The sequence below is a fragment of the Natator depressus genome, chromosome 12 (assembly GCF_965152275.1).
Source record: "Natator depressus isolate rNatDep1 chromosome 12, rNatDep2.hap1, whole genome shotgun sequence".
NCBI lineage: Eukaryota > Metazoa > Chordata > Testudines > Cheloniidae > Natator > Natator depressus.
Window position 1 is genome coordinate 21,490,520 of NC_134245.1, and position 24,816 is coordinate 21,515,335.

Sequence of the window (24,816 nt, forward strand, 5' to 3'; positions counted from 1 at the left end):
TTTACAGTCAGTCCCTGTTTCACCTGTCTCTACCCTATACACTTGGCTTTGTCTCAAGAAAACTTACTATGGATATTTCCTGAGTCCCTGTCCCTTTTTTTGGTAGTCTCAACACCTCTGGCCCTTGATTCCTTTGGGTGTCACTTGTCCTCAGTCTCTGAAAAGGCACTACTTCATATAGAATTTGTATACTTAAGCCTTATGTCATAGAAATCGTTAGGTAAAATCTATCACTCATAGTTTAAAAAGAAAAGTATGGCTGGCTCTTCACAAGACTGCTAATAATACTCAGTTGTGATAGGGTTAAAAGGCAACATCCATTTCCCCATTATCTTGCTTAAAAAGTGCCTTTTTAAAAGTCCATATGGCGACTTCCTTTCGACCTGCTTTCCCATCCTCATCTCTTTGTCAGGGCTGTCACTTATAAAGAATCACTTGACTTACAATAACAAGTTCAAAAGAAGACAGAATATAATCAGTTGATCCACGAAGAATTGAAATAAAGAACACCCCCACTGCTCCAGTTATCATTCCCATAGAGATAGTGATATTATTGATGTGATTGCTATGCTAATTTCTATAGAAAAAACTTCTATTTTGGAATTTTTTCAAAGAGGAATTTCAGACACATCAAACTGGAAAATGCAGAGTGAATTCCTAAACTTTTTTAGTATAGACATGGGAATTTTTTTTAACATTGAATAGCTCTGGACAACTATTCATAAACTTCACTTTTAAAATATCAGTTGGGAAAAATAGCTGTTTTTTCAGTTATTTTAGAAAGTTATTTTACTGCAGTTGTAACAAAAGTCTTACTGTACCTATAGGATTATTAATACACCCTCTATAACTGAAAGAGCCAGGTTAGCACCAAATAATCCAGAAACAGAGGTTGGGGATTATAAATGATGGGTCCATTTAGGTCCAGTGTTTAGGAAGAGCAAATTAATAAATCCCCTTCCTCTGCAATTCCATAGTCTCCTTGGGAATTGCCACAAACGTAAACTTTTTTCCCCCTTGGACTTCTATTTTAACCAGATGGATTCTGCTTGTGATGTTTTGCTTTTTATGTAGTAAACTGATTTAAAATGTATGCCAGTCATCTTCAGGGAACTCATTTCAGTCAAGATGAAACTAGTCTTACCTGAATCAATGTTCTACGTGTCCCTGTGGCTCGGCATTTTGAATAATCAATCTGTCTCCATCGCTTCTTAATCGTGCGCATCACAGTCTTTATTTGTCAGCCCTTTCGGGCCCTGCCTTTTTTTGTTATTAACATGCCCCTACTGTCACATGCAAGCCTTTCTTTAAAACAAGCTGCTCATTGGTGTATTTTGATACTTTTTTATTATTACTAAATCTTTCCCCCCATAATTACACCACAATCATTATATAATCCCATAACAAAGAGTCTATTGAGGCACCATGCTTTTGTGAACTATGGGACACAGAACCCATCATTGCATTATTCAGCTTCCCCCCTCCCCTCTTGCTTTGTAGAAACATAACCTATTTCACCAGTCACATTTGCACCTTGTTTGCCTGGTTGTATATTATTTACTAAATCGTTGCCCTGCGGATAAACCTTGTAAAGTTGCTTTAAAAAAGTTATTTGTTTGATAATTAAGTCCTGAAAACCCATCGTTTAATGATTATTCCGAACCCATAAGGCAGAGAACCTCCATGACGTTTTTCTCTAAGTTTAATTACCGTATGCTAATTTCCTTGCCTACTACGTGATTAATTAAAATCATATTTTCATAATCATTTGGCACTAGTATTGTTTTAGAATTATCATGATCCCCTAAATAGTGTATGTAAATAAAGTCGGCTCTAATGGAAAGAATCAAAATGCAACGCTGAAGACCTTTATGTGTTTGTATGCATGCGATTGGCAACATAACTGGCTTATTTACATTAAATACGCCACAAGGTTACAGTGCAGATCAACGTCACTTTATCGCTGATTACTTCTCTTAAACGTCGGAGCTGTGACTGATGCTCCGGTCCCGGTGTCCACCAAGATTTACCCTGGAGTTTTTAAAGGAAACAGACTTGAAATAGTTTCAGGAGCAGGTAAGAACGACGCTTTTTTTTTTAAAAAAAAAATGATAATCTCTTCGGGCTTGATAAAAAATTGTTTAGTAAAAGGCAGGAATGCAAGTAAAGACAGGCGAGGGGGGTTGATATATGTCTGAATAACAAGTCTGACAATCAGAATGTGTTCTTAGAGAATAGATAGATTTTAATAAGTGTGTTTACATGAGCTCAAGGTCAAGACCAAGCTGCGCTGTGTTAAATGGTTTCTTAGTTGCTAGACAGAGAGAAAAAATGGACGATCACAGACCATTCTTTGTAGATTATTATATCAAGGGTTCAGCTTTTGGCTCATCAAAGCTAAATGCCGCAAGACCTATCTAGTTGCTGTGAATTATGCCAAGACGACAATGGAGTGCTTTTTTAATGGTACAATGCATTTCACCTACCAGATAGGGGGAGTCCAAGCTGAAAGATGGGAATGTCTTGTGATGTTGGGTGATCAGTATCAATGAACGGGGTTATTCTGAAAAGAGACAGATTAAAATAAAGCACTCTTGACTCGGGATGTGTTGCAAACAGTTAGGAGGGCTAGCCACAGCGGGCAATTGTGACAGCTCCGCGCTCCACTTTTCCCCCTCAGCACAAGAAAATGATCAAGTCAATCATGTGGACATGCTTCATTATTCATTGAACACAATCTTTTACAACGCTTCGTTTACGTGCAGGAGTTTCTTCTACGCGTTGCTTTAAATTGTAAGGTAAGAAAGACAAAGGTAACAAGGGGGGGTTTCAGGCTCCGGGCGGCTCCCGGGAGCGAGGAAAGAGGCTCCAAAGTCAGTTTGGACTATTTTCTTTTATTTCTTTTTAATCATCGCAACGGGGCCTGCGTTTTCCACCGTGATTAAAAAAATACAGTATAATTAAATATCCATAGCCGTGACGTTTGCAAGCAGGGCTGTCAGGGGAAAAGCAGAAAATAATGAAAGGAGCAGAGAAGCCATTGAATGGCGCTATAGAACTTAGCCTGAAGAAAACCCTCCGGTTTCCCCCCTCTTTCTCCTCTCTCCTTTCTTTTAAAACCGTTACTTAAAATAAAAAGAGAGAGACAAGAGTTTGCCTGGTTTTGGATAACGTGGGGTCGGGCAGGAGCAAGTTCGCTCCCTGCCGCCCTGAGAAATCCTGCCGTTAAGTTGCCCAGAAACTTTTTTTTTAAAGGATTGTTGCTGAGTAAACTTTGCTGAAGTGACTTTAAACGTGTTTCCCCCCCGCCCCCTCCTTGCAGGATCCCGGTTACCCGGAGTGTAATTTGTAAACTCCCTCCCTTTTTTTTTTTTTTAATCAAAGTTAGCTGATGCATAGCATGTGTCAAACTTGTGAGACTCAAGTGCCTAAGAGACCTGCCATTTTGTGCTCTAATCGACCTCTTATGAATAGGAGCCGTGCATAATGCTTTGAGGAACGTTATGACATTCAAGTGTGCACTAAATGTCAGATCAGGTTTAAAACCTTTTAGGAAGGTAAAAGAGCATGCCTGAAAACACCGCAGAAGGAGCAGAGAAGCACCTGTCAGCCACAAATCCAGGGCATTTTTAACGTACAGGAAAAGTAACAGGTTAAAGAGGAAACTTAAATGCCAATTCCATAGGATAAGAGAAGCGACTTGGACATGAACCTTTCCGGGAACTGGGTTATGTCAAGGCACCGGGGTTAACATTTTGGGGGGGGTGGATGGGTGTGAAGAATGGATGAGGGGGGTGGGGAGACTATCCTTAAAAAGCGTTGACATGAAGAGATTGCTACAGTCTCTTCGTTTTTAGCACACTGGGGCGGCACTGATCTTGACTCTCTGCTCTTTTCCTGAGAATGATTTCGCAGGGATGAAGTACTGAGGAGAACAGTCGTAGGCGGGGGGCATAGGAGATGTTTCAAGATTTTAAATAAAACAATATTCTTGGATGAGTAGGAAAGAATCTAGATTTTGAAGGCGCCCATCTGTTGCAGTTTTGCAAATAATGAATATCTATATAAATATGGATATGAAGAAAGGGTGAAAGAAACCGTGATGCTTGCGAACTTAAAAGAAGGGTGGCTTTTTAAAAAGGGTCTGTAGTTCTCTCAAGGAGATTGGATGTAGTACAAGTTTAACTGGGTCCATCCGAAAAAGTTAGTTTTTCGACTCTTATATTATAATTGCAATTAGTCGATGCATAAAATCTGCCTCTCTGCAGAATATTAAGTCCAATTTTAGTACGTTTGATAAATTCCTGTATTGTGGGGAGGGGGTTAGAGAAATTGGGGGGGGGGGAGGGAAAGTATAGAAGGAGAAAGGATTCAGCAGCCTATTTACGGGCATGGATGTTATTGTTTAAGGGTTTTTGTTTGGCGGATATTGTTATGTCTATAATAGTGTCTAGGCGGAGACGTGATTTGTCAGATCCCTTCATTTTCACTTTAGCAGAAAATGAGCTGGGTAAGGGGAGAGTCCTTGCAATCCGAAGGCGCTGAGGCTGCTCTGTTTGTTATTCCACATGCATGGACAAACAATGAGAATATAAGACACAGATAACAGGCAGTTCTAGGGGAGCTGGTCTTTGAAAAGCCCCTTCAGAAAGCATGGGTGTACTACCGTATGTGTGCTTTACCATGGAGTGCACTTTTAGAGCTGTGCATTCCCCCCCCCCCCCCCCCCCGTGCAGTTTAAAATAAATCCAACAGGGGCCGTGTTTGCTGAGCTGATTTGACCGGTTGGTACAGATAGCAGTGGCGAGCCTCCCTGCTTATGTGGAAAAAGACTATTTTAAGTGTCATAATTAAGTTTAGAATCCTTGTTTGGGCTCATTCACTGCTCGAAATGGGGAGGACTGGCTGCTTTGAGGTCCTTTCTGCAGGGGATTGGCCCAATGCCTGTGCACGCTCAGTTGGAGAAGAATGTTTTCTTTTCTAGTTTAATATTAGCAACTATATTTTGTTACTTGTTTAAACCGGATTTGATTATTCCCGTGGAGATTCCCCCCGCCCCGTGTATCACTCAAATCTTTGTTCATTGTTCACTGACTGTGGCAGGCTGCTTAAGTGTACAGAGACCGAGGGGGAGGCCCCCTGGCTGGTTTGATGTTGAAACAGTAAACCGGAATGAGGAGGGTGCTGGAAAAGTGGACATTGCAGCTTTAATTAACTTCAAGATGCTTCAACGAGGACCAGAGCATAGTAGTGACGTTGCCTCGTAAATCTGTCCAGTGCAGTGTGTTGCATTGAACTATTACAGTATCACCGTCATATTGAATATTCACTACCTATCCAGAGCGGATTTGCATAATTGGACCTTTTTCTTTTTTTTTATGAAACTTGTTTGCAAAAACCAAACCAAACACCCAAGTGACAACCGCGGCGATCTGCATGATTATAAAGGGTTCAAATCTATTCGAAAAGTAAGTGACCTGCATAAGTACATCAATAGGTTAAGTGCAAATAAGATGAGAAGTGCTTCTGAAAGCTGTACATTCCCTGTGTGGTCTCTTGGGTTGTTTCTCAATAGCGGGATTTTTTGTAGCCTGAGGGATTTTAGGTTGTCTGTCGACTTTCATAACTTTTCCCCTCATACTTCTTACACAAGGTGAGGCTTTTGTACAGTGTCTGTGTACCTGTAGTGATGGGGGTGAGAGGGGGAAGAGATTGACAATTTGTGATTCTGGGGATCTGGGGAGTATAGTTACAACTACTGTGGAAGCTAAATATGTACTGCTTTTCATGTTTCTGATCATTGGACAGTTCATCACTAAATTCCTCCGATTACTCAAAGGTGTGTGTGTGTGTGTGTGTACACTTTTTAAAAAACCAGTTAATTAAGCTGTTCGTCTCTAAATTACAGAGTCAGCTAGAGCTAGTGTCTTAATACAGTTCAATCCCCCACTCTTCCATATGGTTCACTAAAGTGAAAATTACTATCATAATTAGAAATGCCAGAAAACTTAAAGTACATTTATGAATTGTAAGTGACCATCTCTCCTAAACTAGGTGGCTGGTTTAACATTCTCTCCACTTTTGAGGACAAGGGTTTAAGAGTACTTCTTTAAAAATGTGAGCCTTATTTTGGAAATGCTATCAGGATGGAGTTTTAGAATCAGGACATTTAAAAGCTTTACCTCCTAAAAGGGGAGTAGTGACTCAGTCAGTATAGCGCAGTAGAAGTGCTAAGCCTGTCTGTAGTCCAAGTCTTACAGCATTTCTCTTTCCTTCTTGCTGAAGGCTGTTTTAGTTATGATGTCATTCTGATAGTGGAGAGCAAATGTCTCCTGATTCTACCATTAAACGCCTGGCTGACTTGCCTGATAATGATAGCATTGACGTCCTGCTCCTTGACAAATGCAAGCCCTTATGAGCCCTGTGAATTAACTTTTTCCCCACAGATGAGAGCTAGCTTGCTTTAGGACTCATGAACGTATCAGCACTTCTTTGACAGATTACTTTGAACCCTCTCCATTTCTGCAACAAAAATACTCCCTAAATAATATTTCTATTAGAATACAGTTTGGGCCTGATTTTCAGAAATGCTGAACCTGGAGTTCCTATTGACTTCACACAGAGTTGTGGGAGCTCAGCATCTCTGAAAATTAGGCAACTATGTTCATTAGACAGCTGATCTTTTTTCTTAACTTTGACAATTTGAGGGCTTTCTGATTTGTAGTCGTAACAAGAACAGCTTGAGATGCATACCTTCTTATTATATTATCTATTTTCCTTTTTCTGTTGCACTTGTTTTTTATTCACATTACAATGGATGTACTGTTTGTTGTATTTTACTCTTTCAAAAATCATAAATTAAATGCTTAGAGTTCAAAAAATATTATAAACAGAAAACACTTCCAATTTGGTACAACCACTTAAAATTAGTTTGTAGGAGAATATATCCACTAATGTTTCAGATGTTCAGTAGTAGGAATCTCATTCCAGTTAATTCTTCCTTAAGCAGGAGACACTTACTGATGCCTGCTGTTTCTTCAGACCCGTAGATGTGACGTTATGTTTATATTGCCGCAAGTGAATGGGATTTTATGTTGATTTATTTTAAAAAATTGCAAAGTATTTTTAAAGTTTCTTTTCATTTACTGTTCAAATAATGACCGTGAAATTAACATCTGTACTTCTAGAAAAGGTTAGCCCCCATATTACATTTGCAGCAAATTTGTCAAAATATTTCTATTCTAAAGCAATGTTTTGCAAAACAGCTCCTGAAGATACAAATTGTTATTATAGAAATGCTGTATTAAAATGATTTCAGTAAATTTGCGGTGACTTTGTCCACTGCACTGAAGAAAAATGTATTGTTCTACAGTCTTTCCTAACTTCTGAAAATACTTGAGATCTCTGATGTTCAGCAAATTGTCCAGCATTGTCTTCACTGAAGACTTATATAATGAAGAGGCTGATTGTTGTATTTTTGTCCATGCTAGAGGCCAATAACCCAACCCATTCATGATCTGAGAGGAAAGTGAGTAATCTGGAAGTTGCAGCATCAGTACCACTATTTAGCTTGCAGCAGTAAAGGCAGCGCTGAGATCAGAAATTGTGAACTTCAGTACAGAAAGCTGAAACATTAGGTTATTTACCCACCATGGGAGCCTTAGGTAACCAAGGAAATTTACAGGAGAACAGACCTATAAAATGCACTAGCCCATTGAAATGGGCTATTCTTATTCCCCATAGTAGCACAAGTTTTCCTAAAGTGTAAGAAAATCAGTATAGGTCATTTTTCCAAATGTTTACTTTTGCTTTAAGTTGGCTGTGAATTGCACAGGTGTCTTCAGAGCGCTTTGAATAAAAAAGGCATTTGCGTGGATTTATATGAACTTTCTCAAAAACATCAAAAAGAAAAGAGTAAATAGATTTATTTTTCAAGTCTGAATGAGGGCAATTATAGTTCTTTAGCATCTACTGATTTAGCATGTTTTGGGAAAGCATAAGTACATTTAACTCTGTTTCTGAATTTCTCTCAGATTTCTGAATAGTTGAATCTAGTCTCTTCATAATGCTAAAAACAGTATGGTATTTGGAATGTCATTTTTATATTCCCCCATTCAAACTTTGCATCTTCTGTCTCATCCTTCATCTCATCTTTGTGGGGGCATTATGTGCCTATATTGCATAGGTGTAAGTATTGTGGATTAAGGAGAGAAGAAAAATATAATATGTATTTCCCCTTTCATATAAATATGAAACTTCTCTGCAAGAAAAGACGAAAATCCAAATGATGTCTAACAAAGATTTTCTGGGCACAGATGAAAAAAGGAAAAAGTATGAAATACTGTGAAAGAAAATATACTTATGTAAAAGTAAAATAATTTTGAAACCTTTAAGGGGATGATCTTAGGGAATATTATAAAAATGTGTATTTCTAGTTTAAGGTTAGGTGACTGAATGGTGCAGGGAACTGATAATAGAATACAGAACTTTTCATGACTCAGTCACTAGTCAGAGTCTGACCTTGGTCAGAAATGACTGAAAACAGTTATGATCTGATGGATGTTTGGTGACCAAACTGAGATGAATTGGCGGTGTCAGTCCATTTCTTAGCGGATCACAAAAACCACAGCGACTTTGTCACTCTTATTGGCAGGTTCAGCAGTGAAGCTAAACAGTGAATGAACCTAAAGATTTGAAGAACCTTTTCACTCCTAGCAGTGATCCAAATCAGAGATGAAGCACATCGGTAGGGCAATGAGGGGAATTTTGCATTGCCTCTGCCCCAGCTGTACTAGTTCTGTGAATAAACAGAAAAATCCTAGAAGGGAGAACCTCCCATACTCTGAATCTGGCATCTTTCACATGTATTAAAATTCACGTAAAATTTCATGTGCATATTGTGGACTTGCTAGCTAACCAGATGCATGAAAAAAGAATTATGGTAGACTAATTGTAATTAGCCTAGTAATCTGTGCTTTTCATATCTGTGGGATGGGGCCTTGAAATCATTTTAAATTCACTGAATTTTTTTATAGGTCTTAATCTAAATACACTATGTGAGATTGTTTTTAAAGAGCCCGGGTTCATTAGGCCAAGTTGAACTATATTAAAGACAAACAGTTTTGTCATAATACCACTATGATTTAAACACAAATCAAGAAAACAGAGTTAAAACAGCCACAGCAGCATCGGTATCTGACCCCCTTTGCAGTGTGCATTGCAGCATTTGTCTTGTGTCAGAGTCTCACAACAAAAGGCAGAATAAAATGATTCTTCATAAATAGATTGTCATATTGTTAAAAAAGGTCAACATTACCTGTTGTGGCAGGACTTTTTGACAGAGGAATGTTGTATAGGCTGCAGTGCCTAATAATAAGTCTGATCATGGTTCTTAGCACTTGCATGGTATGTTTTACGTCTTGTTAACAACGAACAAGCATCAAGGCTCAAATTTTCAAAAGTGGCCTCTAATTTCTGGCACTTCAATTTAAGATGCCCAACTTCAGACACTTGGGATTTTCAGAAGAACTGAGCACCACAGATGCAGCTGGAATCAATGAGAGTTGCAGGTGCTCATCACCTCTGAAAATCAGTCACTAGGTGCCAAAAATTGGATGCCTAAAACAGGAGACACCCCAACTTAGAGGCTATTTTAGAAAATTTAGCCCTACCTCTCTGATGGTATTAGCTGATTTTACAGATGGGGAAAACTACAGCAGGGAAGTTAAATTACTTTACCAAGGCCACAGAACGAGGCAGTAGCTGAAGAGTGATTAGCGCTCAGGAGTTCTGACTCCGAGTCTGGTGTCATTGCTCTTCCCTACCTTGCCTAGGTGCAATGGGTAAAACTGACATCAATGAGAGTACTGCCATTGACTTCACTGGGATCAGGACTTCACCCAATACTCATGGGCTCAGAGTGCCAGGGTTCTCTTTTCCTTCATAAGTTTGTGTCAGCCTTAATGTAGTTATAGTCACTTCATTACATTTCTTCACTCTGGTAGTGCCCTATGTCCCATAGAACCCTTCCCCCATTTGGTGTCCTGGAGATGTTCCATTCTAGTCCTTCTGTTTGAGGAGGATTGGAGCCCCACTGAGCTCATCAATACTGCTCCTCAGTCAGCTGGAGAGGTTGCTGTTGAGTAACATCCCTGCCCACATGGCCCAGGGCTGTATGTATCTTGCCTCTCCGGCAGTCCTGGCCTCTGCTGGTCTGGGGAGTGAGAGACTGAAAATCAGACCTGAGCAAACCGTGCTAAGTTAGGGGGCAGACTTACATTTATTTTTCTAAATGATAGTATAATTTGTATGAACATTATTTTATTTCATTGCTGTAAAGTGGTCTCCATAGATTTGCACTGACATTGTTACCTTCAGCCTTGTCGCTGTAATATCATTTATCACAGATGGTAGAAATAGGTGTATTTATATGCCCGGTTAATCTAAAGTTTAGGAAACTGGGAGTAAATAGGAAACTGAGGCAGAACTGCTTCATGCAAAGGGTAATAAGCGTATGGAATAAGTTACAGGAAAGGCAATAGAGTTAATAAGTATAAAGGGGTTCAAGAGAAATCTAGGTTTGCTGCTGGAGAAAGAAATTGTGAGAGTTATGGTGAAAAAAACAAGGTGGTGCAGATTAAATCTTATATCAGAAAGAGGTGGCATGTTGGGCTGGGTGGCCTTTTTCTTTTCCTAACATTTCTTAGTCTGATAGATTTGCATGGACGTACAATAGTGAAGTTTTATTTTCATGTACAGCGTAACAGTGTTTCCATATACTTGCATTGTCGTTTTCATGAAAGCTCTGTTATGGTACTAAGATGTAAGGCAGTGTGAAACTCGGGGCTTGTCTATACCAAGAGTTTTTGTACCACGGCTTTGCTGATATAGGAGTGACAATGGAAATCCCTACTCTAGATCAAGTGTACTGGTTAAGAAGTGACTTATACTGTGTAGGTTAGAGCTGCATTAGTACAAATCAGTCTCTACACTGATGCCAGGGCATCTACACAAAGGATTTACACTGATGTACCTACATCACAGAGGGTTTGTCTACACAGGGGTTTATTTTGTCAGTGTAGCTGCAGTGGTTTTCTTCACAAAGGTGTGTGTGAATATTTTCATTTGTTTTAACCTGTGTGGCTTCTCCTCAGTTTCTCTTTGAATACCGGGTTTGCTCAAACCCTGCATTTTAAAGCTAAACTAATCTTGAAACTGCTGCTTCACTTGGTTTTGCATCAAGACCATGTTTAACTGAATATTTCACACAGTTTTGATGCAAAACTACTATTTGGTCTATGTTTGCTGAGAAAATACATAAAGGTTAGCAAAAAATGTGAATCAGTCTGGGATGAATTTCAAGGGCCTGATTTTCTCCCAAAGAAAGCCAAGGGGAAAACTGTCTCTGATTTCTATGGGAGCAGGTTTGGGCCACCAGGTATAACAAAACCGCCAAAGCAGGTGAGTCTGGTGTAGTTTCTACTTTCACTATGAACCCTTTGCACAACTCTACTAATCTGTCTCTTTTAATGTCAAAAGCAGATCTTCACAGACAAGTGTGCGAGATCGTGCTCAAACCAAACTTTTTCCAGTTTCATTGCTTCAAATCTCAGCCCCTTAGAGTTTGAAAAGACAGAGCTTATAGACGCCCCCAAACTGGAATTTATAATTAAAGTGGCTATATTTCACCCTTAATTAATGTGCCCTACTATGTAAGGGGTCTGTTCTTCATTGATTCATTCATATGCTGTAGGAATGTAATTCTTCTTATTGTTAATGGAATCAGTGGGAAAGAGACCCTATAATTTTGATCCCCTCCTATTAACACCGTAACAGGGATAATAGCTAGTAGAATACTTTGTTCTCAACATTACTGTTATTCTGTAAAACTCTTTAACGTATTTTAGGTCTTTTCAAAATATTCTTGATTTTTTTAAAGAAAAAGATCATTCATAAGAATATATGTTTTACTCAAGTGCAAAAAGGTACATGCATGTGTATACTGTATGTACAATATCTATGTATATTGATCATGCTTTTAGGCAAATGAGCAATAAGGAAAATAAGATTTCCAGATTGGGCCTTCATATGATTTTTTATTTGTTTTATTGCCAGTAGTGTCCTTAGTGTGTGAGGTGCTTTCCAGTCATAAGAGAGATCATGGTTCCTGCCTCATAAGAATTACAATATAAAACATGAAATAACATTCCCAGAGATGGAAGGTGCAATATACAAATGAAATACGAAAGCCACATGTTGAAGGGCCACAGTGGTAATATAAATAATTTGTAACCCAGTGTGGATTTTTGTGGCTGTCACATCATTTGATATATTATGTGTTTGAGCTAAGCTGATCTACAGTCCAGTCCTGCATCCCTTGTACATCCCAAAAGCTCAGGGATTGGGTGTGCAAAGAATACAGGATTAGTCTCTTAAATTGATAACTCCTTGGGAATAGGAGTGGTTTCTTTTCTGTTTGTACAGCAGTGAGCACGCAGATGGCATTGAGGAACTGGTAATAGAGAAATCCTACATGAAGATGTTTAATATAACTGGGAGTTCCAAGGAAGACTGTTAGGTTAAAACTCCCATTCCTGTGTAGAAGCTCTTGGGAGAGAGCCACAGATAAAGAGAGCTATATGAAACTCCCCTTTGAGTTTCCTAACAAGTATTCTCTCAAGGCGGAAGGGTTTGTTGAGCTGTGGAGTTGGGATGAGTTGAGAATCCATGGGGAGGGGAGTCAGGACATTGATAGCGCCTCACTCCTGTCTACTCGTGGCCCCACTTCTCACCCTTATCTTTCCTGGCAGCCCTGGCAGATACCTTGCTGTATCGGTTGGATCCCCCTCTGGGATGCTGTTAACAGCTATGGAGGAGACCCAGGGGAACAAAATAGAGCTCTGAGTTCCGGTAGTAACTCCCTGCTAGATTACTACACAGAAACCTGGGAGGATGTGTGTGGGAGGAGGTGTGCCATGGAGCATGGGCAGGCACTCTTTGAGTCTCCAGCACAGGAGCATTCCTGGAATCCCAGAGAAAGAGGAATGGTACTACAGAAGCCCTGTTCCTCCATTGGCAAGCTGGTAAGATCTGCCCAATTGGGGGAATGCTTTGGACCCATATTTATCAAAAGCAGTTTTCATTAGCTGTGTTGAGTTATTAAATCTGAATATTTTAAAATCATATACTTAACCATTTTGTTATTTCCTTTTTTGCGTTTTACTTCATTTGGAAACATGAAGTCAGTTTCACTGGTTACTCTTTTTGTTTGTCAACAGTTTCTGTTTGTGGCTGCCATGCACGTGCGCAAAGCTTGGCTAGCAGCAATGTTTACAACAAAAAATTGTTTTCAGTAGAATTAAAAAAGAATCATGGAAATCTCTCTCTATTGGTCTTTGATTTCTATATAACATTAATTTTTTCAGAATCGAAATTAACCTGACAATTTCTCTCTCTCATTTTATTTTTTTTGATTTAATAATTTATTTCTTATATATCCGTAGGAGAAAAAAGGATCCTGATCTGAAGTCCGTGGAAATCAGTGAGAGTCTTTCCTTTGACTTCCATGGGTTTTGGATCATATCCTTAACCTGTATTTAAAAATATCTGTTAAAATTAGGTAAAGTAGGGTAAATTTAGATTTGGGTAAGTTGTTCTCTTACACAGTAATTCAATGGGGGTCATCTCTTTGCAGGGAAAAAAAATTTAAAGTAGATAGATCTGTGTCTACAAATGATATGCATTCATAATTCTCACTGGAGCCAACGGGAATTTTGTGTGTGCAGAGATTACAAAATCAGGTCCTTTGTAAGTTCACCATAGTACAATGTCAGCAACCGGTTATTCATATGAAATCTGTTAAATACTTGAAAAATTAATCTGACTGAAAATGCTGGTCAAGATGTGTGTTCGGCTGAGATTTTGAGAATTATTTTGGTTTACAATATGTCTGGTAACAAATGGCCGTTTCAGGGGCAGTTTAAACCTATAAGTATAAACCTCGTGGCTGTATTCAGCCCAAGTTGGCTTCCGGGCCTGCAGAGCCCTAGGAAGTACTACACACCTCCAAAGATCTGTAGGTGTATAAAGCAGGTTTTGGCTGGATGTGAACACACAAACTTTCCCTCTGCCCCCTTCCCTGAAGCATTCCTATATAATGTAAATAGAAGAACGAGGGTCATATTAATTGATGAGATCTGTGTACACCAGTAGCTGCACAGCAGAGTATGTAAAGGGGATGGATATGCTGCCTCATTTGAGAAAATAAGCTTTGCTCAGTGTTTAACCATGTAAACATGAGAGAAATGCGGACCACTTCAGAAAAGAAAGTTCTCTGTACTCGTGAATCATAACTACTTCTGCAGGGCTCAGTCCTGCAAACATCCACTACCTGCTTCAGTGCTTGTTGCCATGAGTAGTTCCAATGAAGTCAACTCATTGAAGATCCTATTAAGTATTTACATGATCAGGTCCATAGTTGTCTTATGATTTGGTCTCCTTTGCTTAGATTTGAACTTAGAGTCAGTGTGCTTCATGACAAGATTAAAGTCACAATTCCATAAGGAAAAAGCTACTGTTTTATCAATAAGGTATCCCAGACCCTTTTAAACATCAACTCTCAAATGGTTATTTCAGATTTATGATGTTAGCACTTTTTTGACATTTTATATCGCTTGAATATGGCTATTGCAGTTGATTCACACTTAATTGAAACATCACTTACATTTAGTGAAATAATTTTTTCTAAGACAGGTTCTATGAATTACCATGGAACACATTTATAAGACATTGGGAAAAATATGATAAATTATATCCATGTTGAAAGAAATACATATAAGCAGATTTGGGAGCCATTTATGGATATATATGCTATGACATATGATATTGTTAGTTCTATTCTATGACTTCTACAACCATCTAAAGCAAATTGGAGCCTTTAGCCCAGGTATAATATTCTCATACTGTATACCACATGTCCAGGTACCTCTTTCAATTTAGATTATATGTGCACATTACAGGTCCTGCTTTTTAAAGACAAAGAGCCTATTTTTGGAGGGGCGGGGGGCTTTGGACTTTGTGAGAGCTGATTTTTTGTTGTAGGTTTGTTTGTCCTATCTGGAGAAGAGTTTCATATATTTAAGTCAAACCAAATGTTACTATTTATTATGGATATGCTACATTTCAGAAGTGCAGCATCCTTCTAGTGTATCTAGAAAGGTGGCTTTCTTGATGTTGGTTTTTGAAAAGAATTTACTAATCTATTCTTTAGATGGCATCTTCTGTTATGTTAAAATAATATCTTTTTCACTAAGTTTTGTGTGCTATTTATGCTTTAATTGTTTTATTGGAAAAAAAGCCTTTGGAAAAAAATCTTGGGCCAACAATGATGATAAATGTATTGATATAATATTTATGGCATCAGATCTCCCAGTTAGGGGAGACTTAAACACACTTTTGTTTTCTTTGGTCCTTATTTTCCCCTCCATTCCCACTAGTGGATGAAGCTAAATGTAATAGAACAAGCCAGAGGGATGCTGAAAGGAGAAGCACAGGCTCTCGGCATGTTCCCCTCCACACCTGGGGGTATCAGAGCAGGAGCTGAATTAACAGCACTATAGTTCATCACCTCCATGGCTGCTACTGTGCAGCCATGTGGAAGGGTTTTGCTACCACAGAATGGAGGCTAGTAGTAAGTAAGGGTGACTGAGTAGTCTGGTGTTTATAGGATCTGCAGGGCTGCATGAGAGAGTTCTGCATGGATCTCAAGACGCCTTCCCTGCAGCCCTGTAAACCTGTCTCATAGACTTTAAGGCCAGAAGGGACCATCATGATCATCCCTCATTTAAGGGGAGCATATCAAAGCACTCTTTGACTCCTTCTCCTTTGGGTTTTTCTGTGGCCCTTTATATTTCAAATATTATTGTTCAAATAAAATGGAAGTAACTTAGGCTCGTCAAATCAAAGGCTCTAAAGCAACATTACCTTATTCTGGATACTGGATATAGCTCAGCTGCCTAGTTACAGTATGTAGAATTTACTTTCATTTAGGGTTTGTCCCCTGTGGAGATCATTATTTAGTGGTAGGGTAGCTTTTGTGTGTTGAGAAGGGATCATTTATTTCTATAGAAATAAGAGGACTTAACAGCAGTGCCCAATCAATATGCAAAATCCTACTAAGATAATTTGTATTTAAATGTGAACAGTATTAATTCTAAACAATCTTCAACCCTTATTTAGTCTAATAATTGTTGGACATCTAGGTGAAGAAGGCACATCTAGCTTATTATCAACGATATTGCCAACACTTAAACCTTTCCATTAGGTGACCCTGTTATCTAGTATTCTATTAGGGCCTGATTCTCTACCTATTATCAGTAGTAAATAGTACTAAAACAACAATTGAATGCAATGAGAACAGGATCCAGGCCCTAATGAAAGGAGGTACAGATGGAGATTGGCTAGTGAGTAGAGGAGTATGTAACTAGTATTAATTATAGTTGCACTGTAGTATTTTATATGAGGTGTTTGTATATTTTTGAATAACTATATAGTATGTTATTGTGTGTGTGTGTGTGTGTATGAATGGAATAGTTGCACTTTGAAAATGTGAATAAGAAATTAATTTAAAATAATTTTTCGGTGGGCTTGTTTTATATTTTCCTTTTAAATTTTTTTTGGACTTGTGCTTTCCTTTTTTATTTATATTAGGTACAGGAAGACTGTATAATAACCAAACTTTTTAAATTTTCTTGTTCTGTAGCTTAGGAATTTTATTGTGTTTGTGAGGGGAACACAAGTTCATTAAATTATGAATAGTTTATGGTTGTTTACTCTTTGTTGCATGAGTAGAGTTCAGTATTTTGTAAACATGAGACTCACATTCATGAAAAGAATTTCAGTTATTTAAGTCATTCAGTGAAGAAGCATAATATTACACCACGATAACTCCACCTGTGGTTTTTTTGGTTGGTCTTGTGCTGAGCATTTCTTTGTTAGTACCTAGGTGATGAATCCTATCCTTTCAAAGATCTGTGCTCTCAGCATCCAATTCAGCAGTCCATCTTTTATCAGCACATTTAAGCATGAAGTCGATGGGAATTAAGCATGTACCTTGTTTTTCTGAATAGTGATGGAGTTAAGCATGTGCTTAAATTTGTTGCTGAATTGGGCCCTTAGATTAGAAACCAGGAAAAGCATGCCTCAAATAGTCCAGATACCCAGGATGCCATCATTTGAGAAGCTGTGATATATATTGGGGGAGCTGGTTGAGAGACAGACTTTCTCTCTGTGGCCTCTGTTGCACTGGTCAGTAGCCCAGATTGTATTAGAAGGCCCAATATATTTGTATAATTGTTTTTTAAATTTGCTGGAATTTTAGTTTTTTAATTATTTTTTGTAAGTTTAAAGGGAAATTCCACTTCTAATTTTACATTTCAGAATCATCCTGGTTTGTATTAGAAACAAGGGAGCTGACTTTTTTTAAAAAATCAACATTTTAGTTTACATAAGTTTAAACTTATTCCATGGACTCTTCCCTTGTTTTGTGATGGAACAAAAAAGTCATCTCCTTCCTTGACACCTGGACTCCTCTGGACACAATCCACAATCTCCATCCTCTACTAGGACTCATTCAGACATCAGTAAACATCTCCCTTCCAGAAAGCCAGAACCAGTCAGATAGCCCTCAGTCTCCCCTGAGTCCAGGATAACAAGCCACGGTCACTCAAGTGGTTCCTAGAAGGAAGAGGAGGAAACCATGCTTCTCTGGTACCCAATCTGGATCTTTGCCGTGATCAGAAGGGGAAAGTGAGGAGGGAAGGGGGCTCATAATGAAGGTAAGGCTGTTTGATTCAAGGGGGGGGGGTAGTGAGGGTGTTGATAAACCACGTAACAGGACAATCCTGAAACCTGGCCAGGATCTATGGATCAAGCCAACTGATATCTGGCCCAGGTCCCGGGGCCAGAACCCCACCGAAGCAGAGCTGCAGGATGTGATCAATGAGGTGGATGCAGACGGGAACAGCACCATCTACTTCCCAGAAGCTAGGATCCAAAGAGAGGCTGGAGGAGTGACCTTTACTAGTGCTACAGTGAGGGTTTGGTGGAGGAGGGGTAGCTGTGGAAATTACACAGTATAGCCAGAGTGTCCAGATAATGGGGGAAAGGGGATGAGAAAAACACTAATTTTCCATATAACAGAAAATGGCAGCCTCCATTCATTAAGTTCAGTGGAGTCATCAGTCATAAAATAGCTCTCACTTCTGCAGGTTGTTTGGAACTAATATTTACTATTTTAATTTTCTTTGCCGCCCTTGATATTAAAGACAGGGCAGTTTCTCTTCAGTTTGAAATGCTTGGTAAAATAAAAAGATCTTTACCAAATACTTAAAAATTGAACTTAACTGAACTAAAATTGTAAAAATTCTAGGAAGTGATATCAACAAAGAGCCACCTCTTTCTCCCCCCCAAAATAAGAGGGCTCTTTAGTCCAAGAGCAGATTGAGCTCATCACCTCTCTAATAGCACTCTTGGCTCTTTCAGACTGGGAGCCTGGACCTTCCTTGTGATGTTTATACCTCTTGGGGCAGATATGGAAGCACAGGCACAGTGTAAAACGTTGGCAATAAGGCAAATATCAGGTACATTTAGTCCAGGATTAGTGGCTGGGACTCTTGAGTGTCATCTGAACATTGATTATTTGTCAGATAATGCAGTTATGCTTAATGGAGGGCACAGCTCAAGAGTTACATAGCTTAACTAGAATATTCAGTTTTATGCCCTGTACCATGTTCACAGTCACAGCAGAAACTTGAGTGGTGTATGACACAGAGTTGCTGTAATATTTTCCAAAGCAGCCATGTATCACAACACTGAGAAAACTCATGAAACTCCCGTGCTGTGCTCTTTGTTCTGTAAGCTGTGTTTGCACTCAGCAAGAGGATATGAGAGAGAGAAAGGGATTGAAATATTGTGTCACATGTGGCATGTCTTTCAGTGAGGTGAAAGGAATGGCACACACCTGCTGTTGGCTGTGACAGGTCATTTACATTAAGCCATGCGATGCTACTGCTTGCACTGGTTGGGCATAGCGCAAATTATGTGGCAAATCACAGTCCATTATTGGCCATGTGACATAAGCACCATGGGAAGCTGCAGAGTCTGAGTCCCCAGATCTCAGAATTTCCCCTTTGTCATATGAAGAAAAAAGAAATATGGGCATAAAACAGATTTAAAGAAAATCTGAAAAGTAATGTATTGCTGTCCTTAAGTGAATCCAGATTACAGTGGGGATCAAGAATGGGCTAGTTATGGGCTTGATGCATGAATTAGTAGGTGAAATTCTGTGGCCTGTGTCATGACATAAGTTAGCCTAGATAAACATAATGATGCCTTCTGGCCTTAGTCTAAAGTTGAAAAACTGTCCCCGCTTAAATCATGGGCATATTTCCATTGATTTCAATGAGGCCAGATTTTAATCTTATGGATCCATGAAAAAGGAACTGAAGAGTTTATTGCCCTCTGCCTTGATTCTATTTGATGGAAAGTCATTTTCATGGTTGTGACATCTTCAGCCCTTATGGTACACTTATGGTACCACTGGGGCACCCTGAAAATCCTGAGATTTTGGAGCCTGAGAAATTCCCCCCAAAGCCTGAGAGTAGTATAATGTCCTATCTTTTCCTTCAGTTATGTACACACTACAAAATGCCTTCTCCTGTCCCATAACAGAAACATAGCTCTTCATCTTTTGTGGTCTCTAATGTACCTGGATTTAAAACACTTCCAGAATGTTCACTGCAGAAGTTTGACAGTTTTGAAGACTATTCCAGATTAACAAAGCACTCTGGTACCATGCTGATGAAATATAAATGCATAGAGAGAGAAATGCATTTTCCTAGGATCTGAATTTAATCATACTGGGAAATGGTGTGAGGAATTAGTGTTTTGGATCTGAATCAGGTTTGGGTTTGAGTATCGAGCTCCACCAGAGTTTGAGCTTGGATTCAGTGGCCCTGATATCTGTTAGCTGATTTTGTGACATTTTATCCTGAAAATGTGGAAAACTCATAAGTCTGATGAGATTTCCACCACCATAAGCCAAAATCTCCTAAGAATGCCTGAATTCAATATGGAACACAAGTCCCTTCCAGTTTCAGATCTGACCTGCTATCTGACCCATAGAAGTGGGTTTGGGACCAGGGATTCAAATTTGCCTTATAGGCAGTTCGTTCCAGTTGGTATCTAGATTTTGAAAGTGTGCAATGAGTCTGTTCATTTACTGGTTCCTGGGGCAAGTAGTCCTACAAATAAAAACAACAGATGTGAGTAGAAACCAAAAAAGATCGGATGAAAGTTTCTGACAGAGTCCACAGGAAGTTCTGCTAGAATGACTCCTCCAGAGCATGCCTCTAGAATTCGAGGTTCCTGTTCTGCCCCATCTATATATAGAGAGCAAGGAGGTACCTTCTGAATTGTCAGATTATTTACCCAAGGAATATGGGCACAGTACCCCTTTAAATAGAAAGTAAGAGGATAATTGTTGTTACAGATCTGATTTTTCCAAATCTGTTTGGCTATGTGTGTGTGAATGCTTGATTTGAGTGAACAGTTGCAATAGTTGCATGCACAGCTTTTAAAATCTAGTTCTGGATGTCCTATGCCGAAAATATGTAAAGAAACTCAAAACTCCACGATATTTTAACAGAGAATTTGCATTTTATAAATATAGTCTAATATGATTTATGTAAAAATAAAATAATGAGAGTGGTTGCATTTGATTAAAATTTTAGCATTGGAATCTTTAATTTAGCAAAAAATATAAATGCCTTCTTCTGCCTAATCGACACCCTTTTTTGTGCTCTTAAATTAGTTTCCATGAAGAACTGCAGAACTGGAGATAAACCCTGTTTTAAGGAGGGTAGATTGTAGCCAGATCTGAATTTCTCTGTGGAGGCTGCTGATGTGTGCAGGCAAATTTCCTGAGATCATAAATCTCAGTGGAAAAATTGCTATCAAGATATTAGATGCAATCTCAGAACTAAACCACCTACATGATACTTTGAAGTCCACGGATAAAAGTCTGTTTATAGCTTACAATATGGCTTTAGACTTTTAGGTTTAAACTCACTGTATTTGTACAGTAGCTATTGTAATGACAGCTAAATTGAGTGCTGATTTCATGAAAGAAATTTGTCCTTTTGTGCAAAGATTCTAAAATCAGCTATTCCATCAGTGCAGCCTGGTGGAGCACCATTCACAATGCACCAATGAAAATTTGCTCTCCTCAGCTTTCAGTACAGTACGCTGAGAAATGAGCATATGAAGGCAATTTGAGTGTTAAACCTTTTTAAATTCAACACATCATTTGGTTTCAAAATAGTTAAGTAAATTGTATTAAATAATTGTAAACATTCCAAATAGTCATGCAAAACAAAGAATATTTTGCATAATTATAATTTAGAAACAAAATATTAAAATGTAAATCAGTGAAGAGGAAAAATTAGAAACAAACTCATGACTTATTACACTTTTAAAGAAAGTTACTTACATATTCAGACTGAGTTGAAATTTAGGGGGGCTAAATAAATCTATATGGTTCCTTTAAGAAAGCCAGAAAATTTTTAGAAACAGTGCCAGGTTAAAAAAAGCCCTAAAAATGGTTTATTACTCCATGACTTTGAATATTTCTTTTCTAGTTACTGGAAAGCTCCCCATGTAGTATGATTTTTGCAATGCAATAGAGTCTTCATTTTATAAAGTGCCTGGAAATTTGTTGTGTGACCAATTATATAAATAGTTTTATGGTTTAGAAAGTGTTTAAAATGAACTCTGTTTTTTCCCCTGCATTACATTTTTTAAAGAGAGAGATTTGAAAATCAAACAAAAATTCAGAAGGAGTTCAATCTTCCATTTTCCCCAAAGTGTACAGGAGGTTATACCAATTTAGACTTACACTCAGACTCACTTTGACTTATGGGACTCTTTTCATTAGAAAGAATGCAATTACAAAGCATGCACTTTACATTAAGAAACAGTGAATGATATAATAATTGTAAATGATATCTACAGTATAACTAACCATATATTCTTCCAAAGAGAATGCAAACAATAGGAAGAAGAAAGTAAAATCAATAATATGACATTGTATGAATATATCTGGTCCATTAGTTCTGGGGAAATCTATTGCGTTCAACCCTAAATCACATTCAGTGTATGAAGTAGATAAATAAGAATGTTAGGGCGGTCCTTTCTCCCTTTGAGCTTAATGGCAGTTTTGAATGGAAAGGGACTGCAGGATTAAACTCTAAATTAACTGTTGTAAAGCAAGATTTTTAAGACCCTCGTTCACAAATAGGTTATGTCCAAAGAATACAATTATTGTATAGTGTTTTCATTATAAACTTTTCTACAATTCCAATATATTTTAATACAGTAAAAATGTCATAGTTTAAAAGGGGTTTTCACTTTCTAAATGGTGTGTGTGTGGGGTTGTATATTGTGAAATTTGTCAGAAGTTTGCTTATTCCATTGCTGTTTGCGTATGGTATGTTATATCTAAGCATATCAAATACATTTCACAAAACAGTTATCTTGAAAGAACATGCTTATAAGATGTCCGCCAATCCCTAAAATTTGTAAAGGGCTGGTCTTATACCTAGACTTTCTGATCCCTGAACACCAATTGTTGGTTGATTAAGGTCAATGATAGCACTTACTCAGTCCTTCTATTGACTTGGATCATGTGACATAAGTGATTGATTTAAGCACAGAATTGCTAATTTTCTATTGTAACAGTCTCCTCTACAGAGCAACTTTCTTCATTAGCCTGAGTTATTTATTCTATATTTAAAGGCAATTCATTTTTTTCCTTTACAAGTACCATTAAATAAATGTAGAATTGCCTATTTCACTCACTAGTGCAAAAGTGTCAGTGCCTTTAGATGCAGCCTTTGTTCCCAATATCTTTGGCTAGGCTGAGATTCAGAATAGCAGATAATAACATAGTGTGTATTATTGATGTTGTCTTAATTGTCTTATTGACAACTCGCTTGCACTTGAAGAGGCTAATATTACACATTTTATGAGACTGTACGTATTTTCATGATTGAACCTATAGCTACAGATAGGTTTCAAACAAACAAAAATCTTACCCATTGAAACCTCTGAAATATCTTATATATATTTTTGTAAAAGTCCCTTTATTCTGCTCAGTTGAATTCAATTTCTTCCCTCTTAACTATCCCATAGTATTGGCTAACTAGCTACCTATTTATATTTAGTGTGGAGTTAGTTCTAAAAGTATAAGGACCATGCACCATTACCTTAAAAATAGTGGCTTGTAGGGCTGGAATATTATACATTTGAACAATGTGGTGAGGCATGGATATAAAAGGAGAAAGTGTGCCCTTTCTTTCCCCTTCCAGTGAAAGGAGAATGCATTGAAGGAGATGTATATTTGTATATCGTCTGCCAGGGCTCAGGAACATGGTATCCTCATTGTGACTATGCCAAACATTGTGCTATTCATTTCTCCTTTTGATTTCTTTTGGTGTGGGCTCCCTAAGAGGATGCTGAAATGGTTTATTTATTATTGTTAGGTTTTATTTTCTATTATGTAGCCCTACGAATTGACTTGTGACATTGTTAAATGTTAAAATCAATAAAAAATAAAAATATAGCATGTAGCATGTATCAGTGTGAATTGACGGATGTAGGCAAGTACTAAGGAAAAGCTCCTGCTGGGAGTGATTGCAGCCTGAAGTGTTCTACATGTGCATGATCTACATACTGCCATTGTCTCCTTATGAAATCCACCAGTTTGGACTGATGGGCTCTTCTGCCTTTGCACGTGCCAATCAACGCAGAAGGACCAACTGGCAACATACTTTTTCACACCAGCATTGTTCTCTGGCTGCTGCTTTTTTTCCTGGCCTCGTCTCTGACTTGCCTCAGATGGATTCAGTCAGGGATTGACACTTTGCTCACAACCCTGTTTGTTGTAATGTTGGAACTGAAGGAGGAGGAAAAGTGGACTGATATATCCCAATGCAATTGTGGATCATCACCCCTTCTATTCAAGTTCTGCCTTTTTTGCTTCTTGTGCTGTTGGGAAATTGTTTTTCCCAAAGAGGATTCAAAGGATGGAGACATTCTTCAGGTTCACTTTGTCCTTGTTCTCTTAGAGGAAGTGACCTGACTGATGTCTTGAAGCAAGCTATGGTTCACCCAGGAGGTAAGTAGCTCAGTTTTATCTTCTTCCCTATAACATCCATTGCCACCTAGGAATCTTCCATCACAGAACTTTTCTGAATTAAGAGATTTTTAGGAACCAGAAATTCATTCCTCAAAACATATTAAAATTGCCACTGATTCCTTGCCATCTACTAACTCTCTTGAGTAGAAGCCAAGCCTGTTCTTTGTTGCATTTGCAGCTAAGTTTTATTGTATGCAAAAGGAAGGTGAAGTTTCTTTCAAAACCTCATCTACTCTTCTGAAAATCAGGTCTTCGGCCTATCTGTGCCTGTTTTCCCATGTATAAATTGAGGGTAATCATTCTTGTCCACCTTTGAAAACCACTTTGAGATCTATATTGCTGAAAAATACTATATCAACATCATTAAAACGTCTAAATGATAAATAATGTGTCAATTGCTATACTAATTGGTCTGGGAGAATTTGAAAAGGATTTAGAATTTCAAAGACTAAATTCTTTCACTTGGATAAACCAGGGCAGATGGTGGAGTAACATGTCCCTTTTCAGAGAGGCAAATAGCACCTCATTTTATAATTAAATTTCTGTGCTCTGACTCCTTCTCC

At 38.3% G+C, this 24,816-nt stretch overlaps 1 protein-coding gene across 6 annotated transcripts in view; it reads left to right on the forward strand.

Moving 5' to 3' along the window:
* Positions 1-1,934: 1,934 nt before the first annotated feature.
* Positions 1,935-24,816, forward strand: part of ZNF536 (zinc finger protein 536) — a 400,318-nt gene continuing 377,436 nt past the window's right edge. For 3 of the 6 annotated variants that reach the window (XM_074968695.1, XM_074968696.1, XM_074968697.1), the window contains exon 1: positions 4,813-5,468. In XM_074968695.1, coding sequence (XP_074824796.1) covers positions 5,379-5,468 — 90 coding nt within the window. In that variant the 5' untranslated portion in view covers positions 4,813-5,378. Of the gene's footprint in view, positions 2,077-2,680; positions 2,799-4,812; positions 5,469-24,816 lie in introns of those variants that run through there. The other 3 variants (XM_074968700.1, XM_074968701.1, XM_074968706.1) reach the window with 2 other exon arrangements.